Below are 18,462 nucleotides of genomic sequence, written 5' to 3' on the forward strand. Positions count from 1 at the left end.
TGGTCTCACTCTCACTCCAAGACAAAGCAACTGCTGGATGAACTATTGCCTCTTGACATTTCCACAATATTATCATTTACAGTGTGAATGTACCATCCTCTGTGGAGCACTGACTCAAAATACCGGAGACCGTCACACTTTTGTGACATGTAGAAAATAAGTGATGCCTTTTCTGGGTCGTTTGCAGATATCTTTTCTCTGTCATACACCTGAAATAAACATTTTACAAAACAACGTTTTATTATCATAACATATTATATTATTATATCTTATATGCAAAGCACTGCTGTGCAACCCTAACAAAACAAATGCAAAATCAAGACACAGATTACTGAAAAATGCTAAGTTCTGTCATGAAACCCTAGATGGCGCAAACTGATGGGTCGTTAAGGCAAACTGATGATTTTCACAACTTTACTCTGCACAAGCTGATTGGTTCTTGTAGAATACACAACCAATGAGCTTTCTGCTTTGCATTTAAATGGCTGGTTAGCATTCACTAGAGAATTTCGCTGTGCGCTTTCAGAGTTCCTCTGAAACCCTCCACCTCCCCAGCTCCATCTGTATGGATCTGTTAGAGCAGAGGTCTTCAACCCTGCTCCTGGGGACCCAGGCTGTTTCTCAATTTCAATTGTGTTCTCGTGGAGACCAGTCTGGCCAGGCTTCCTTGAAAAAAGAAATTCGGAAGGACGCGAGAACATAGAACGTGACTTTGTGAGAATTGAGATGTGCTGTGTTCTGGAAAGATTATTTCCAACCTGCTTCAGCACACCTACCTGCAATTTTCAAGCAGTCTTGAAGAGCTTGATTGGCCAGTTCAGGTGTGTTTGATTAGGGTTGTAGATAAACTCTGTAGGATAGTGGGTCTCCAGAAACAGGGTTGAAGACCTCTGTGCTACAGGTTATTATAGATGCTACTTGTGCAGCAGCAGTATGTCTTAAATACTCACTGCACCCTATCAGCATATGTATTGGCAGTAGCAAGTTCCTGTACTTGCTTTGCAGCAGCAACAACAGCAATAATCTACAAGAACAGCAATAACCAACAGCAGCAGCATAGCAGATCTATTTCACCAAGATCAAAACACTTTAACATCGTAATATCCATTGCCAAGCTTCAAGCCAAGCCAAGCTTCAAGCCAAGTGTCATGATAGAACTTACCTTAACTGTTAAAATTTTTTTCTCTCCTTGGATGGTGCAGGAGAGGAAGTTATCTGTGCCTGTGAAGTTCAGCACAACAGGAACACCTTTTTCACTGTTGTTGGTGACCATGCCAAGGAAGGTGCCATGAAGGATGGTGATTTTTGCTAAAAAAAGAAAGCAAGTTTAAAATAGCGTAAAAAACTAATAGCAATACCACAAGGTAATAATAAAAATATGATTTTCAATATTTGATGCAAACCTGACTTGGTGTTCTCCAGACATAACTCATTCTGCTTTGGTGCAACATACTTGGATCCTTCGAGTGCCTTCAGGAACTTTTCTTGTTCTTTAATTACTTTCCAGATTTGTGTAGAAACTGAAACAAGCAGCAGAATATTACAAGCAGAACTGTAAATTTCAGCATTAGACCATTCAAAACAGAGATGGATAAATAATTCATGTATATTTCTTACTGTAAGTAATGTCAGCTTTCTCAGGCGTGATCACACTTTCGTTTAACTGCCAATCACAGTTGCAGAAAGGGTTGCCAGCGTCAGAGTCTTGATCATCAAACAGATTCAAGCTCATGTTAGCCAGGGAATGAAGTAGATCATCATCAAATAAACAGTCGTCCTCAATGTCATTTTCTTCGCCCTCTGGTTGTGGATGTGATGGTTCCTGAGGCCCACCAATTTCAGTATCTTCCATCGATAGACTGAATCTCATTAATTCCAACTTCTTTCTTTTACACTGGATGTCCTCAGATTGATGCTCTTCTGTTTTTTCAGTGTCTGGGTGACATACATTCTGCGAGAGAAGATTATACGCTTTAGTGCAGTTAAAGAAGCCACGTGAGCGTATTAGTTTCAAATCCCAGCCACAACGTGGCCACATGAACATGTTTCCTGACTAAGCGAAAAAGTCACAGTAAATATTTTAATTTCATTTCTCTTTCTTGTAAAATTTGAACAGGATAAATGAACAGAGAAGTGAAAAAGCACATTAAGTAAAAGTGAACTAGAAGATCAGAAAATGTCTCCGTTTTTGCACTGGAGTCAGAAAAATGAGAGACTAATCGACTAATATGGGCATTGGTCAACTGCTATATATTTTAAAATGATTTCGCTATATTTTACATCAGCTACAAAATAACAAATGTGAAAACGCATACTATACCTCTGCCATGGTGAGATCAGCGCCGGTAAAAGGAAGTGAGCCTTGAATCTAAAATGAATCTTTTTTTAATGTCAGTAGCCCTCATGCGGTAGGAAGAGGAAGTTGTACGACACGGTATATCAAGGCGTGAGGTTTGTGTTGGTGGGGAAAACACATGAGCATAATTCCAAGGGTTGAATTAAATCGACTTATTGCATCATGACCGAATCAAACTCAGTAGTCATTTCAAAATCTCATGGAGGTGGTTAAGGGAAGGCTGAGGTTGAAAAGTCTTAGACTCAGACTTTATTGTCCCTTTAAGGGAAATTCTTCTTCACAGCATCATTCCATTCCACACTGTGTTCCATGACATAACAGCATGTTATAAGAATTACACCTTATCAAGATACATCAGCATTATAGTTATAGTCCCAGTTTGGGTATTGTTATTTGAGATAAGACTATTGCTACACATGGGAATCTTCATACCACTGGGGCATTTAGCATGAAGAAGTAATTATTGAAGGAGAAGCACATCAAAAATGAATCACTGTTTTGCGGTAAAAATAAAAAGTGTTCGTGACAAAGAGGATGCAATTCTTTGATACCGAAATTACATAATAGGGCACTTCAGGGCATTGAACGTTATAACCTACAAAACATGATATTTCATTCATATTCTTAAACTTAGGTATCTTTTGAGACACTTAAGGTCTAGTGTTTGTAGGCCCCCCTTAAATACATGAAAGCACAAATACATAACCTCTCAAATATCCGCCTTGTGCAAAGACCACCCAAAGGTCAGTGACATAGAGTTTTGACAAATATTAAGGTGTATAACTTCATTGTAAACAAAACAATCCTGCTACTTTTTGGCCTAATGTGCTTATGAAATGTTTGTCCATCAAAAAGAGTATAGCTTTACACGTATAAACTATCCCAGCAAGCATACAACGTCATAAGACGTTGATATTTGGTTAAATTTCAGTTGCGACACTGGTCAATCGAAATTCAACGTCTAATGTCAACGTTAAATTGACGTCCAATACCGTTGTCAGCTGATTTTGAGATTTTATTGTTTTTTGGTTGTGAAAATCCAACGATAAATTAATGTCAAATTGATGTCAAATACTGACGTCAATCCGATTTTCATTCTCATCCAAAATGCAACGTCTTGTAGTCCAGCGTCAACCTAATGTTGTATTGATGCCTGGTGCATGCTGGGATGTTTTTTTTTTTATTTCATTTTTATCAAGTTTCTTAGTGTCCCACTTTAGGAAATGTGGTTTCGAAAAGTGGAACAGGATTTCAGTCAGTCATAAATGTGTAGTAGGGCATTGGTTTGTGGGACAAAAATGGTTATTTACAGGTTTTTAGTGCTAGTATGCAATATTAGAATGCCGTTACTTCTGATGGGGTTATAGAGGGTTTGCACTTATGTCACGATTTGGTCAGTTACCAGGATGCACGTTCATATTGGTGGTAATGTATTACTGAATACATTGTTCTGCTAATTTATGCTGTCTAAACCATAAAAAAGGTGTGACTGCTGCAAAATCATGTAGAGAAGGAAAGAGTGCAATATTTTGACAAACTAAAGTTAATAGGTGGTAAAGATATGTACGAGCAGTATTAATTAAGATATTATCCTAATACTTCACCTTCCTGACTGGAAATGATTAGAACAAACACAAATGTTATCAAGATTCTTGGCCCTGGAAATCCTGGATCAGTTTGGCCAACCATAAACGCCTTTTGGTCCTCATACAATTTTACACTCTTCTCCTTGATTTGTTACATCTTTTGGCAGTCTATAGTACTCCAAATGTTTTTCCCAGTCTGATCAATTAGTACATGACAAGACATGACATGACAATAATTGTCCATTTTTAGCAGCAATTATCAATATGCCAATATGGCCAATTGATGACACGTTGTGAAAACACTCTATAGATGATGACGGAGCCTTGACTTGCAAGAACTGCTTCTTTCACCCAAAAATGGTCAAATAGTCAAATTTATCATTTATAAAGCAGTATCCCCACATTAATAGACAGCAGTTTATAAATGCAGCTATAAATGTTTTGTTCCTGATTTATAAGCATATCTATAATGTTTTAATAATTGTATTTTCATAATGTATTAATAAGGGACACAACCACTATGTCGTCTAGGTATACGTCACAGTCCAGCCAAAACAGAGTTCATGAGGCATTGGAAAATAGCCGGTGCATTGCATAAAGCGAACGTGACTATGAATTGAAAAAGGCCACAATGGGAAGTAAAGGCTGTCTTGGGACGTGAGCTCTCCTCAACACTCACTTGTCAATAACCCCTGCTCCTCAATCAACTTCCTTTTTGGCTGCCAAACAAATCATCAAAACTCGTCAGTCAAAGGCGAGCCACTGGTCAATGATTCCACCTTTGTTAGAGAGGCCTGAAGGCTGGCTAAACTTGGACCCTCAAACACATTATTTTGATTGACTCAAACAGGACACACCATACCATCCACATCCATGTTTTCAATGGTTATTGTTTTGCTAGAAACATGGATGTTAAGTGAGGCTTGAAGCCTAAAATCCATCCCTAATATGATTGTGACCATTAGGGTGGGGAGAACTACAAACCTATGAAAAAAACAAAATGTAAGGCATGTACCTTCCCAAAGGTTCACACGTTCACACATCTGCCAATCTGAGAGAGGAGGACATCCAAGGTGTGAGGTCAAGTCAAATATCACGGGGCGGCCGTCAATATATGAACCCTTATTGTGGAAAATTAAGCTCCTGTGTCTAAAATGTCCATTATTTTGACATTCTTCGACTTAACAGACACATGCAAAGGATTGTTCCAAAGGGAAGGTGACGACACATTTCCAAAATGACGTAAATTAGCTTCAAGGAGAGTCTGATCACCAACCTGAGGCCTATTTATTGCCTGGGTTGCCTCGTCGGAAAGCGTTTCCCGAATCAGGTGGTCTATGACCCGAAAATCCCCCAACTGTCATTGTAATGTTTGGTCCTGTGTGTTCAGCCCTTGATTCAGCTGCAACAAGAATTATGCCCAGGGGATTTCTGGTGTTACTGGTAGGTGATTTGCATCTCTTGCATGAGCGCACTTTCGGGCATTAGCGCACAAGGAATGTGCATGCATTGAGTTTTCTTCACGTGCATTCTGTTCCTTTTATCAATGTTAACATCCTTTGTCCACGTGTGCATTTAATAGAGAATAATATATTTTCTGTATTCAAGTATGCATATATTTGTCTTTCTAGTGTCATGCGTATTGTGTCCGTTTTCTCAGTGTGGACATCCTTTATCCACATGTGTGCAATCAGTAGACAATAATATATTTTCTGCATTCGAGGATGGATATATTTGTGTCTTTCTAGTGTCGTGTGCAGTGAGTCTGTGTCTTTTCTCTGAGTGGGTATGTCCTTTGCCCACTTGTTTTCCATCTCGGTGGAACGACTGCCGTCCATAGTCTCTGAAAAGGTTTGATCTCTCCTTGGTTCTCTTTTCCATTGTTTATTCTTTTCAATTTGATAGCAAATTCTCAGAAAGAAGCAGTCACTGGTGTTGTTTCAGTCTGTGCGGTTCTCTCAAGTCCATCCATCCCACGGTAAATCTCAGGATTTCAAGATCTTTTAGGCCTGGAGTTCTGGATCTTGCAGGTCTGGAAATCTAATGATTTTCTAGATCATGGTGATCATTATGTTCTTCACAAAGTCCGTTTTCTTGTGGAAGTCCCTTGGCTGCACTGGTTCTGCTGGCCTTCTTGTCCCTCGGATGACTGGATCATTTTTCTTGATGCTTATACCTGAAACAATCAAACACAAGAGGTTGCCCCCCTTTTCACATTTACAAGTGATGAATTGTTTACACTTTAGATTAGGGGATGCAGAACAACAACTTAACATTATTATAAAGTGTTACCAGGCAATTTAGAAACCCAGTTGGCACTGACTTGTAAGTGAATTAACAAAACATTGTTAGCATATCACTTATTAATCATTTGTGAATGTTTTGTTAATGATTATTTTATCATTAAGTAATCACTTATAAATGACTTACAACTGAACATTATTATAAAGTATTACTATTACCAACCAGCCTGGTTTTAGCTGGTCATAGCTGGTCAGCAGGCTGGTTTTAGAGGGGTTTTAGAGGCTGGGAGAACAGCTAAAACCAGCTAAAGCCTAGGCTGGTTTTAGCTGTTTGTTTTTTTTCAGCAGGGTGATCAAACCAAATTCTCTCCTGTCCTTAAAATTTTCTTTTCTAGATTTTTTTTAAACGAGGGGATTCCCTGACAAAAACTGCATAGAGGAAGAAGAAACCTCTTTTCTTACCTTTCCTTGCTTTTTTCGGAAATCTTCGTTGGGTGGCTCGCCAATGTAAGAAAAAGTGAAGAGGACGTTGAAGATCTCGATGAAGATGTTTATTGCAGCATAGCAGTGACAAAGTAGATGTTGTACCTTGGGTTCAACGGAGTCAGAATGAAACCAGAACTTTCTTAGCTCAAACTTTTTATAACATTACAGCTTACTACCCTTTATGTAAATGAAGTCGCTCCTGTCATAACAGCCGTGGTCTAGAGACCTGCACTCCCACCGAGGAACCCGAGGGACCCCGACGCAACAGAGTGCAGCACGTGTGAGTGCGGGTAGAGACTCATGTGTGTGCGGGATGCGGGAAAATAAAATAAAAAATAAAATGCCCCTCCAAATTTGCTCCTGATTATCCGACGGCAAGAAAACTTTCCGAAACAAATCTGCCAATTGGTCCCATGTGACAATATGAGGCCGAAGTACCTGAAACCAGCGAGCAGGCTCACCCGCCATAAAACGTTGGAACGTTTGTCACGTCCAGTGTAAACAGACTTTAGCTGTTGCGGCGCAACAACTGTCATGTCCGGTGTAGACACGGTGTTAGGAGAGAAGTCAATACTCTAGAAATGCTACTTAAAATGGTGGCATCAGAAAGAAGAAAATCCCCATCTGTAACATTAACACCCCGATGCACTCCCATAGGAACGTTTAGTCAGTGTTTATGTAAAAATGGGGTTCCCCCGCTGTTTTGGGCGTTTTGCAGTATTAGTCAAAGGTTCATACATAGATCGGTCAAGTATCTCCTTCTGAAAGACAGTCAGTGAGCAGTTTCACTTCCTTTTCTCAAAGTATGCACCTGTTCTTCTAGGCTGGCCCAACGTGACTGAGGTTCATCGCAGGGCTCAAGCTCATCATGCATAATATCGAAGTCGAAGTGTGTCGAAGTCTCTACTTTTTATCATTTCCCCAACCCAAAGTGCTTGCACAACAGTAAACACTTTAGTACCTAATTTGACAGTTAATAAAATTATCACTTTCCTTCAAAGGTCTGTTAGATTAGTCACTCAAACAAACATATATTGGTGCAAAATCAACACGTTTAGAAATGACAGAATAAAATAAAAACAGAATGTCTTTCTAGTCCCCACAAATTGAATTTCAAATGTCCACAATATCACTTCTTAGAGTTCTATATCTCTCAAATGGAGAGTTTATGCTGTTTTTGTCCTTTTCTTAGGCTGTCTTAAGTAGCACAGGTATATATTTGCAGCAATAGCCCAAAATACATTGCATGGGGCAAGATTATTGTTTTTTGCAAAAATCATTATAGGATATTACGTAAAAATATCACGTTCCATGAAGATATTTTGTAAATTTTCCTAAATATATCAAAACTTAATTTTTCATTAGTGATATGCCTTACTAAGAACTTCATTTCGGACAACTTCTTGGATTTTCTCAATATTGCGATTTTTTTTAGTTTTTTTGCACCCTCACATTTCAGATTTTCTAATAGCTGTACTTCAGCCAAATATTGTCATACATCAATGGAAAGCTTATTTATTCAGCTTTGTGTAAATCTTAATAAAAAAAAAAAAAAAAAGACCAGTATGTGACTGGTTGTGTGGTCCAGGGTCACATATATTACGCATTAATACCCATTTGTTTTTATCATTGTTGGGTTTGATGTACCAAACTAGATGCCGCAACCTTGAAGCCCAGGGGCCCTTGACTACTAGGAGCCTGGGGGGGGCCCTGGGCTTCAAGGTTGCCCCGTTGGCCCAGTCCGTAATCCATCCCTGTTCCCCTACCATCAGATATTTATTTAATATATTTCTGACCCTGCATAGACAGCAACGCAGCTATCACATTAAATGCCCAGAAAGGTCATTTTGAATAAAAGCATCATTAGAAGTTTAACCATAATTGCAGTAGCCTACCACTGGAACTGTGTTGTTGGATGAATCTGAAACACTTACTGAAACACTTAACTTGATTTACATTTTATTGTGATTTGATAGACGAATCATACATAAACACACGTAAATATGGTAAATGATACATTTATGCAGCAAAAGCAACTACTCAAAATTCTTAGCAGCCTAGTTTTTAGCTTAAACAGACAAATGTAGCGTAAATAATAGTTAGTAATATAAATTGTGTTTTGCTAAGGTTTCTTTTCAATACTACAAAAAACATAATGTTTCAGGACGAAAAGTAACTACCAGCGGTTAGCAATAAAAATAAATATGAATACATAATTTTAAAAGTAGCTGAATATATCTAAAAAAATGAGACTCATAAAAAACACAGACACACACATTAGCTAATAGTATGATACATATCTACTCACTACTGCGATGGCAGTAAAACTGAATTCTTTGAAAGAGGTTGCATCCTCTAAGACAACCTTAACCTTAAACTCATCCAAAACATGTGGCAACGTTAACCAACGCTTATGAACAGATTCAGAACAAATTATTCTGACCAATTTGCTTCTCATTTAGTTGTCAATCCAAAGATTTTTTTTTACATTTTTAATAAAACACTAAGCTTCAGCTGGGGTGGTCACGCCAGCTTGAATCAAACAATAAAGTAAGTTCATTGTGTTCAGGTTGGGTTTGAATCATCTGTATATTGAAATGTTAAAAATTCCTTATTATTAAATGTCATATACAAGTGTGATAGACAAAATGGGTACTTCAGTTTAAACATAAGCCATTTGAAATGGAAATTTATCACTAACTCTTTTATCACTCCTGATGCTGTGACGTTCATATCAAGACCTTGACTTCTAACATGAGCCGTTCTCACTCAGAATTATGAATGAGAAGGCACTGTCTTGTTTACTGTCATACTGATCTTCTTTATGCATGTCCACCTCTCTATTATCTACGTTTTGTGTGTAGATAAACCATCCTCTGTAAAGAGCTGACTCAAAACGCCGGAGATTGTCTCGCCCACAAGACATATAGAATACAAGAGACCATTTGTCTTGGTCATCAGGACAGATGTTTTTCAGTTCCCTTTTATTTTGGCTCTGCAAACAAAACAAAATGAAAGTCTAGTTTCAGCTTAAAATGAGACACCAATGTAAAATTAAATCATTACATGGCTCTGTGGAATGCCTGCTTTTGATCAGTCAGTCATGACATTCCAAGGTATCTTATTCGCTGATAAAAACTAGTAGAAGCTAATAACACAGACTCATCCGCTTTAAGTCAGCGCTATATGCTTGATATTTTTGCGTTTGGTTAGCTAATAAAATATTCAATATTATATGTACAATTTCTTAATTCTGTCATTCTGGTATCATGGACTTGCTCTATTGTTTTATACAAATGTAGCTACTGCCATTTTGTTTTGTACACTGTAATGGATTATAAGATAACTAACAAATTAGCAGTGTTGGGGGTAATGCATTACAAGTAACGGAAGTTACATAATAATATTACTTTTTCCAAGTAACTAGTAAAGTAATGCACTACTTTTTAAATGACAAGAAAATAAAGTTATTTTTTCAAATAAGTAACACCAGTTACTATTTCCCCCTATTTATTGATTAAAAGCTCTCCTGTCCCCATGTTGAGAGAAACTGTGAGTGTTACTTTAGTTCTAGAATAAATGTGAACATGCATTAATTCATCTCACTCACTAAAAAACAGATACAACATTCCTCAAAATGAATAAAAACAGTGAAATTCAACGCAAACCTGCAATAATTAAATATGTTAAATGATGCAAATATCCAATGTCTTTGCTGGCGTCCTTCGATGATCTAATTCATCCATAATAATAAGCAAAAACTACTCAAGATCTAACATTTGTTTTCCTTTTTTTTTATTGCTGAAGAGTTTTTTCTTTTGCGGTCTTCTGTACAGACGTGAATTTACTTTTCTCTAAGCCTGAGGCTTTTGGTGTAAAAAGGCTTTTACATTTGCCAAAAACAGAAGCCCTGCCCAGATATAAAAAGTAATGCAAAAGTAATGCAACACATCACTTTCCATAAAAAGTAACTAAGCAATGTAAATAGTTACTTTTTTAAGGAGTAACTTCATATTGTAATGCATTACTTTTAAAAGTAACTTTCCCCAACACTGCAAACTAGAACTTATTTATGTGGTGAAATGTTGTGTAATTAAAGTGGTATGACTACACTGTATTCCTGTCTGTACATGTCTGTCTAGTTTGAACTTGTCACTTGCTAGCAACTGATTTCTTCATGAAAGCTTTGCATTCAAATATTTAAACTCAGATCAGTGTTTCATGTTTAATTATTTTCTTTTTTGGCAAGCAGCTGTGTAATAAGTGGAATAATGTACATCCAGCCAGTTGATATTATCCCTTATTATCACTTATTATAATCTTAATTAATCTTATTATAATCTTAAGTGATAAAGGACTTTAAAAGTCTGAGAGTAATCAGTGTCAAAGTAATGTCAAAGTAACATTCCCAACGTACAAACCTTAAAAAAAAAAAAAAATTGTCAATAATTACTCACCCTCATGTTGTTCCAAACCCATAAGACCTTCGTTCATCTTCGGAACACAAATTAAGATATTTCTGATGAAATTACGGTTGAATCACTAATGTTACATGGGCCATTTTAACAATGTCCTTACTGCATATCTGTGCCTTGACCGTGGTAGGACTCTTGCGGTCTATGCAGGGTCAGAAAGTTAAAAAATATCTTAATTTGTGTTCCGAAGATGAATGAAGGTCTTATGGGTTTGAAATGACATGAAGGTGAGCAATTAATGTCAGAATTTTAATTTTTGGGTAAAATATTCCTTTAAACATCTAATACATCCTAATAATCTTCTAAAGGACTAAAAACTTACCACGAGTGTTAACATCTTCTTATCTTCACCTTGCTTGGTGGTACAGCAGAAGAAGTTTTCTGTGCCAGTGAAGTTCAGTACAACAGGAACACCTTCACATTCCACGCTGACAGTGTAATAGTAGAGGGTGATTTTTGCTGAAACAAAAAGTATTGCAAAATATGTTACAAAACAAGGAATGATATTGTTGCAAGCCAAAAAATCTGTTCAATTACAAATTAATATTTTTTTATATATTTTACTTCTACATATACACCTAATTAATAAAAAAATTGTGATTAATTACTTGCTCATGTTGTTCCAAAGGCATAAGACCTTCGTTCATCTTTTAGACACAAATTAGGATATTTCTAATAAAATCCAAAAGCTTTCTGAACCTGCATAGACAACAATGCAACAGAAATGTTCAAGGGCCAGAAAGGTAGTAAGGAGATCGATAAAATAGTTCATGCGACATCAGTGGATCAACCTTAATTTTATGAAGCTACGAGAATACTTTTTGTGCGCAAAGAAAACTAAAATAATGCCTTTTTTTTTTAAACAAGTTCTTTGCTTCCGTCTCAGTTGTGGTACTCACGTTCTGCAGAGCCTGACTCTAAAGAAAGAAATTGTTATTTTTCTGAGAAACTGTTAAATAAAGACATTGTTTTTGTTTTATTTACACATAAAAAGTATTCCTGTAGCTTTAAAACATTACAGTTGAACCACTGATGTCACAAGGACCTTGAATGTGTCAGTTTCATTGCTGTCTATGCAGGGACAGAAAGCTCTTGGATTTTATAAAAAAAGATCTTAATTTGTGTTGCGAAGATTAACAAAAGTCTTACATGTTTGGAACGACATGAGGGTGAGTAATTAATGACAGAATTTTCATTCTGTCATTAATTCAACTTTCAACTTAATTCAACTTTCAACTTAAACTATTCCTTTAAGTTCTGAAACTTTTGGGAAAAGTATTTAGAATAAAAAAATATATAATTAATATACACATATTTTTGTATTTTATTATCACATTATATAACCAACCTGACATGGTGTCTCTCAAAAACATATGCTCATTGTCTGGGGTGACATACTTCTTCATGACGAAACTCTTCAAGAACAAATTTTTTTGCTCTTTAACCTGTCTCAAAATCTTTGTCGAATCTGACAAAACAAAGCAAGAATACCAGTTTAAACTCTTAAAAGGGCCATGTTTCATTTTGCTTAGTTGTTTCTTAAAGTCTGCAGGGACATTATTGTAGTGTTTCTGTGGTATTACATTTTATGGACATCAGTTATAACATTTAAAGGGTTAGTTCACCCAAAAATGAAAATTAGCCCATTATTTACTCACCCTCAACTCATCCTAGGTGTATATGCCTTCCTTCTTTCAGTCGAATGCAGTCGGAATTATATTAAAAATTGTTCTGGCTCCTTCAAGCTTTAGATGCAATGGTTTCTCTTCCTCAGTCCAAAACAAGTCTGTTCGTCCATCCTTAATAAAAAGTGGCTCACACGGCTCCGGGGGGTGAATAATTGATGGGTTTTTGTAATAAAAATATCCATATTTAAAACTTAATAATCACTTTAATCTACAGTCTTAAAAATAAAGGTTCTTTATTGGCATTTATGGTTCCATGAAGAACCCTGAACATCAATTGAACCTTTCAAATGCAGAAAAGGTTCTTTATACTTGAAAAAGGTTCTTCAGGTTTTTAGAATGTTTTTCAAAATGGTTCTTTTATAAACTGTTCACTAAAAGGTTCTTTGTGGAACCAAAAATGGTTCTTCTATGGCATCACTGCAAAAAAACTTTATTTTTAAGAGTGTGACTTTTGCTAACAATTGTACATGGAAGCAGCTCTGGGCAGATCACGTAGTATGTTGGCACTGCACATGCATCTATGAGTCTCGTGAAAACCAACGTTTGTTTACAGGAGCAAAGGAAGCAAAGTTTCCTGACTTCAGCAAAGGAAAACCAGTCTCCCCTTGGCTTATTTCAAAATCCTCCAACATTTTTCTACACACATCCTTGTTTTGTACTTCGAATTCGAGGCAGTTGTTTTGATCTCTCTACTGCGCGTCCACGTTCGTCAATTCTGAGTGGAGCTACTTCCGTGTACAACTGTCAACGCAAGCTAGAGCAAAGTTATTATGTTTTAAATCTAAATATTTTTCTTACAAAAACACATTGATTTGTTACAGGAAGCCTTTATTCACCCCCAAAACCATGTGAGCCACATTTTATTATGGATGGATGAACTTCATTGGAGAAACAACTGCCCATTGCATTATACAGTTTGAAAAAGCCAGAACAATTTTTTAATATAACTTTGATTGCATTTATCTGAAGTATTCACCTAGGATGCATTGAGGATGAGTAAATAATGGGCTAATTTTCATTTTTGGGTGAACTAACACTTTAAGAACTTATAAAAGTATTTGTGCAATATTGTTAAAAAGTTTATAGGAAAAATATAAATCATTAATTTCTTACTAAAGGTAATCTCAGCCGTCACAGGCAGGACGACAACTTCATTAAACTGGCAATTCATCCCTCCACAGCTGTTGCAGGGGCTGTCAGGATCACAACCCCGAGCGACGACCATATTGAAGCTTGTGTCAGCCATGGAGACGAGCAAAATTTTGTCTTCACTCAAACAGTCATCCTCAATGTGTGTGTCTTCCCACTCTAGTGATGGTTCAACTCTAGCGGCGTCCAGATCTTCCTCTCTCACCATCATCAGGCTGAATCTCATGACTGTTGGCTCCTTTTTACGGACGCTGATCTCCTCAGATTCACACTCTTCAGTTTTTCTTTTGGGCGAGTGATGTATGGTCTAAGACAGGAGATTACTGACCTCAGCACAATTGCACAATTGTTGTACGGTAAATCAAGTCACACTAGCTTACACAGGTGTTTTGTTCCTCAAGAATTTAATAAAAAATAAACCATGATGATGTAAATGTTTAAAACACTCGGACACAAGTCCATGTGATCAATCAAAGTTTCCTGACTAGGCGAAAAACCCCTGTGAAAACTTCAGTTTCACTTCTCGTTCACATTTCAATGGGTGACAGATACATGAGTAAGTGTATATGTAGTGTAGTGTGTATGATTAAATACAAAACTCACAAGTAAGGGTGATCCTTCAACCAGGAGCTTAGCTAACACCTTCGGAGTCAAATTCTCCACATTTGTGTTGTTTAGCATTATAAGTTTATCTCCAATGCTGAAAATAAAGAGATATACATGAATGAGCAGACAGCCACACAGTTAGACAATATAAAGAGATATACAGACGGACGGACGGACGGACGGACGGACGGACGGACGGACAGACAGACAGACAGACAGACAGACAGACAATATAAAGAGTTATATAGATAGATAGACAGACAGACACACAGACAGAGAGTTAGACATTATAAAGAGACAGACAGACAGACAGACAGACAGTTAGACAATATAAAGAGATATATAGATAGACAGAGACAGACAGACAGACAGACAGACAGTTAGACAATATAAAGAGACAGACAGACAGACAGACAGACAGACAGACAGTTAGACAATATAAAGAGATATATAGATAGACAGAGACAGACAGACAGACAGACAGTTAGACAATATAAAGAGATATATAGACAGACAGACAGACAGACAGACAGACAGATAGACAGATAGACAGACAGACAGACAGACAGACAGACAGACAGACAGATAGATAGATAGATAGATAGATAGACAGACAGACAGACAGACAGACAGACAGACAGACAGACACAGACAGACAGACAGTTAGACTATATAAAGAGATATACAGACAGACAGACAGACAGACAGACAGACAGACAGACAGACACAGACAGACAGACGGACGGACGGACGGACGGACGGACGGACGGACGGACAGACAGACAGACAGACAGACAGACAGACAGACAGACAGACAGACAGACAGACAGAATAAAGAGATATATAGACAGACAGACAGACAGACAGACAGACAGACAGACAGAATAAAGAGATATATAGATAGATAGACAGATAGACAGACAGACAGACAGATAGATAGATAGACAGACAGACAGACAGACAGACAGACAGACAGACAGACAGATAGATAGATAGATAGATAGATAGATAGATAGATAGATAGATAGATAGATAGATAGATAGATAGATAGATAGATAGATAGATAGATAATCTCACCTTGCAAACTTTCCTTTGTTATAGTTTAAAAAGCCATTCACTTCATATGAGTGTTTCCCTTCATGTTCAGTGTGGAGCAACAAAACACCGCCACAAATAGGATTCCCCTATAAGATGTCACAAATAAAATATTTTCAACTGGATACATATATCATTTAACTTATACTTTATTAATCTATAGATTGCATACAACGGAACAATGCATACCTCTGCTGCCATGATGATCTCAGTACCGATTATGCGGATAAGTGAGAGCGGAATCCAAAACGCTGGCTTTTAAAAGCCTGATGATGTAGTAGGAAGAGGAAGCTACATTTGATGTCACCAAACCAGTTTTTTTAAGGGTTGGCTGGAAAAGAAGAAGTATAGAGTTGTAGGGGAAGGACATAACAGTGTAATCTTAAAAATGAGTCTCTGTTTGGTTTGATTATCTTTGCCAAACAATAAGACCTCATTGCACACATGCTGCTCATCTCTGAGTCTGAAAGGCAAACCAAAAACAAAAATGTGTTTGCAAGATGATGCACTAAGCTGACCTTCTGACAGGAAACTTATTCTTTACTGAGGTTAGTGAACTCATACACACCTATTTATGGCAGATTTCCGGTAGGTTTTATTGTTTCCACTGTGTAATGCACACAGTTCATAGCAAACAGATTTCGAAAGTGACCTGAATAGACATAATTGATACTTTGGGGAAATAAGAAAGTGAGGTTACACATGCACAATGGTTTACACTCCTAAAACATGATTCTACTATACTTCCTCATGTAAGGTTTTGTTAACAAAAGAAGAGGAAACTGGCTGCAGGGGAAGAGGCACTTAGTGTGGATAAGTGTAACAGCTCTCTGACATTCTGCACAAACACGAGTCTCTACCCGTCTGCACCCGCACTCGTCCATCAAGTTTTGTCCCGCTCCACACTTTGTTGCGTCAGGTCCCACGGTACTCCCGTGGAAGTGAAAGTCTCTAGGTTGAAACGACCCCAATAACGTGATCGATTGGGCTACTTTTAATTAGCAATTGGGTGGGTTTTGTTGTTGTGAAAACCTGGCAATCCTGGTGCTTTTTTGCTTTTTAGACCACCATGAATTGTCCATGCATAAAAAAAGAGCAGTATGAAGATTCCTCAAAATTATCCTCATGTTCCACAGAAAAGAGACATTTTTGGGTTTGGAACAACATGAGGGAGAATCACTATTAATACCCTCACACAAAGTTTTTTAAGGTGTATGCAGTGTTGCCAAGTCCACAGTTTTCCTGTGGAATTGGGCTACTTTAACACTATTGCCGCGGATTGATTTTCATGTCATTGGGTTAAAGCAACCCCAATAACGTGATAGATTGGGTTAGTTTTAGAGTAGCAACTGGGTGGGTTTTGTTGTGAAAATCTGGCAACCCTGGGTGTATGGATTAGTTTTATAGTAGTCTATGGTGCTTTTTTTTTTCTTTTTAAGGTGATTTTTCATGTCCGTGGGTTGAAGCGACCCCAATAATGTGATCGATTGGGCTAGTTTTGAGCAGCAATTAGGTGGGTTTTGTTGTGAAAACTTGGCAACCCTGGGTGTATGGATTCCTTTTATGGTATTCTATGGTGCTTTTTCCTTTTTTAGACAGCCATGAACTGTCCATGTATAAAAAAAAGAGCAGTATGAAAATTCCTCAAACTTCTCATGTTCCACAGAAAAAAATGAATTTTGGGTTTGGAACAACATGAAGGAGAATTACTATTAATACCCTCACACAATTTTTTTAAGGTGTATGCAGTGTTGCCAAGTCCACAGTTTTCCCGTGGTATTGGGCTACTTTAACACTATTGCCGCGGGTTGGTTTTCATGTCAGTGGGTTTAAGCGACCCCAATAGCATGATCGATTTGGCTAGTTTTAGAGTAGCAATTAGGTGGGTTTTGTTGTGAAAAATTGGCAACCCTGGGTGTATGGATTAGTTTCATAGTAGTCTATGGTGCTTTGTCCCTTTTTAGGCTGATTTTAACACTATTGCCGCAGGTTTTTATTATGTCTGTGGGTTGAAGCGACACCAATAATGTGATCGATTGGGCTAGTTTTGAGTAGCAATTGGGTGGGTTTTGTTGTGAAAACTTGGCAACCCTGGGTGTATGGATTAGTTTTATGTTTTCTCTTTTTAGATTGCCATGAACTGTCCATGTATAACAAAAACAGTATAAAGATTCCTCAAAATTCTTCTTTTGTTCCACAGAAAGACATTTTGGGGTTTGGAACAACACGAGGGAGAATCACTATTAATACCCTCACACAAAGCTTTTTTTTAAGGTGTATGCAGTGTTGCCAAGGGCTACTTTAACACTATTGCCGCAGGTTGATTTTCATGGCTGCGGGTTAAAGCGACCCAAATAATGTGATCGATTGGGCTAGTTTGGGGCTAGTTTTGAGTAGCAATTGGGTGGGTTTTGTTGTGAAAACCTGGCAACCCTGGGCCTATGGATTAGTTTTATAGTAGTCATGGTGCTTTTTCGCCTTATAGACCAACATGGAGTGTCCATGTATGAAAAAGAGCAGCATTAAGATTCTTCAAAATTCTCCTTCTGTTCCACAGAAAAGAGATATTTTTTGGTTTTGAACAACATGAGGGTTAATCACTATTAATATCCTCACACAAACCTATTGTAAGGTGTATGTAATGTTGCCACGTTCACTGCTACTTTAACACTGCTGCAGTGGGCTGTTTTTTGTCCATGGGTTGAAGCGACTCTAATAATGTGATTGATTGGACTAGTTTTGAGTAGCGATTTGGTGAGTTCTGTTGTAAAAACCTG

General features: G+C 37.5%; 2 protein-coding genes across 2 annotated transcripts; both read right to left on the minus strand.

Moving 5' to 3' along the window:
* Positions 1-11: 11 nt before the first annotated feature.
* On the minus strand, positions 12-8,423 carry LOC141293442 (uncharacterized). The gene is made up of 6 exons (XM_073825484.1): positions 8,319-8,423; positions 6,648-6,773; positions 1,618-1,951; positions 1,404-1,520; positions 1,163-1,308; positions 12-209 (listed from the first exon to the last, which is right to left on the minus strand). The coding sequence occupies exons 1-6, from the start codon at positions 8,421-8,423 to the stop codon at positions 12-14; spliced, it is 1,026 nt and encodes a 341-aa protein (XP_073681585.1).
* Positions 8,424-8,671: 248 nt separating this feature from the next.
* Positions 8,672-16,000, minus strand: il1fma (interleukin-1 family member A). Its single transcript, XM_073826243.1, has 7 exons — positions 15,875-16,000; positions 15,668-15,774; positions 14,587-14,683; positions 13,948-14,290; positions 12,495-12,614; positions 11,469-11,605; positions 8,672-9,666 (listed from the first exon to the last, which is right to left on the minus strand). The coding sequence occupies exons 1-7, from the start codon at positions 15,884-15,886 to the stop codon at positions 9,421-9,423; spliced, it is 1,062 nt and encodes a 353-aa protein (XP_073682344.1). The 5' UTR covers positions 15,887-16,000; the 3' UTR covers positions 8,672-9,420.
* Between the last annotated feature and the right edge of the window lie 2,462 nt (positions 16,001-18,462).

Source organism: Garra rufa, chromosome 20 (genome assembly GCF_049309525.1).
Source record: "Garra rufa chromosome 20, GarRuf1.0, whole genome shotgun sequence".
In the NCBI taxonomy this organism is placed as follows: domain Eukaryota; kingdom Metazoa; phylum Chordata; class Actinopteri; order Cypriniformes; family Cyprinidae; genus Garra; species Garra rufa.

Bases quoted from the DNA above. Each gene is read 5' to 3' on its own strand.
- il1fma (XM_073826243.1), bottom strand. The intron at 14,684-15,667 runs GTGAGATTATCT...CTTTATTTTCAG, and splicing joins AACAAAGGAAAGTTTGCAAG to CATTGGAGATAAACTTATAA. The intron at 9,667-11,468 runs GTAAGTTTTTAG...TTTTGTTTGCAG, and splicing joins AGAAGATGTTAACACTCGTG to AGCCAAAATAAAAGGGAACT.
- LOC141293442 (XM_073825484.1), bottom strand. From the start codon at position 8,423: ATGGATTACGGACTGGGCCAACGGGGCAACCTTGAAGCCCAGGGCCCC. The intron at 1,952-6,647 runs GTAAGAAAAGAG...CTTCTCTCGCAG, and splicing joins TCCGAAAAAAGCAAGGAAAG to AATGTATGTCACCCAGACAC. The intron at 210-1,162 runs GTAAGTTCTATC...TGTTTATTTCAG, and splicing joins AAAAAATTTTAACAGTTAAG to GTGTATGACAGAGAAAAGAT.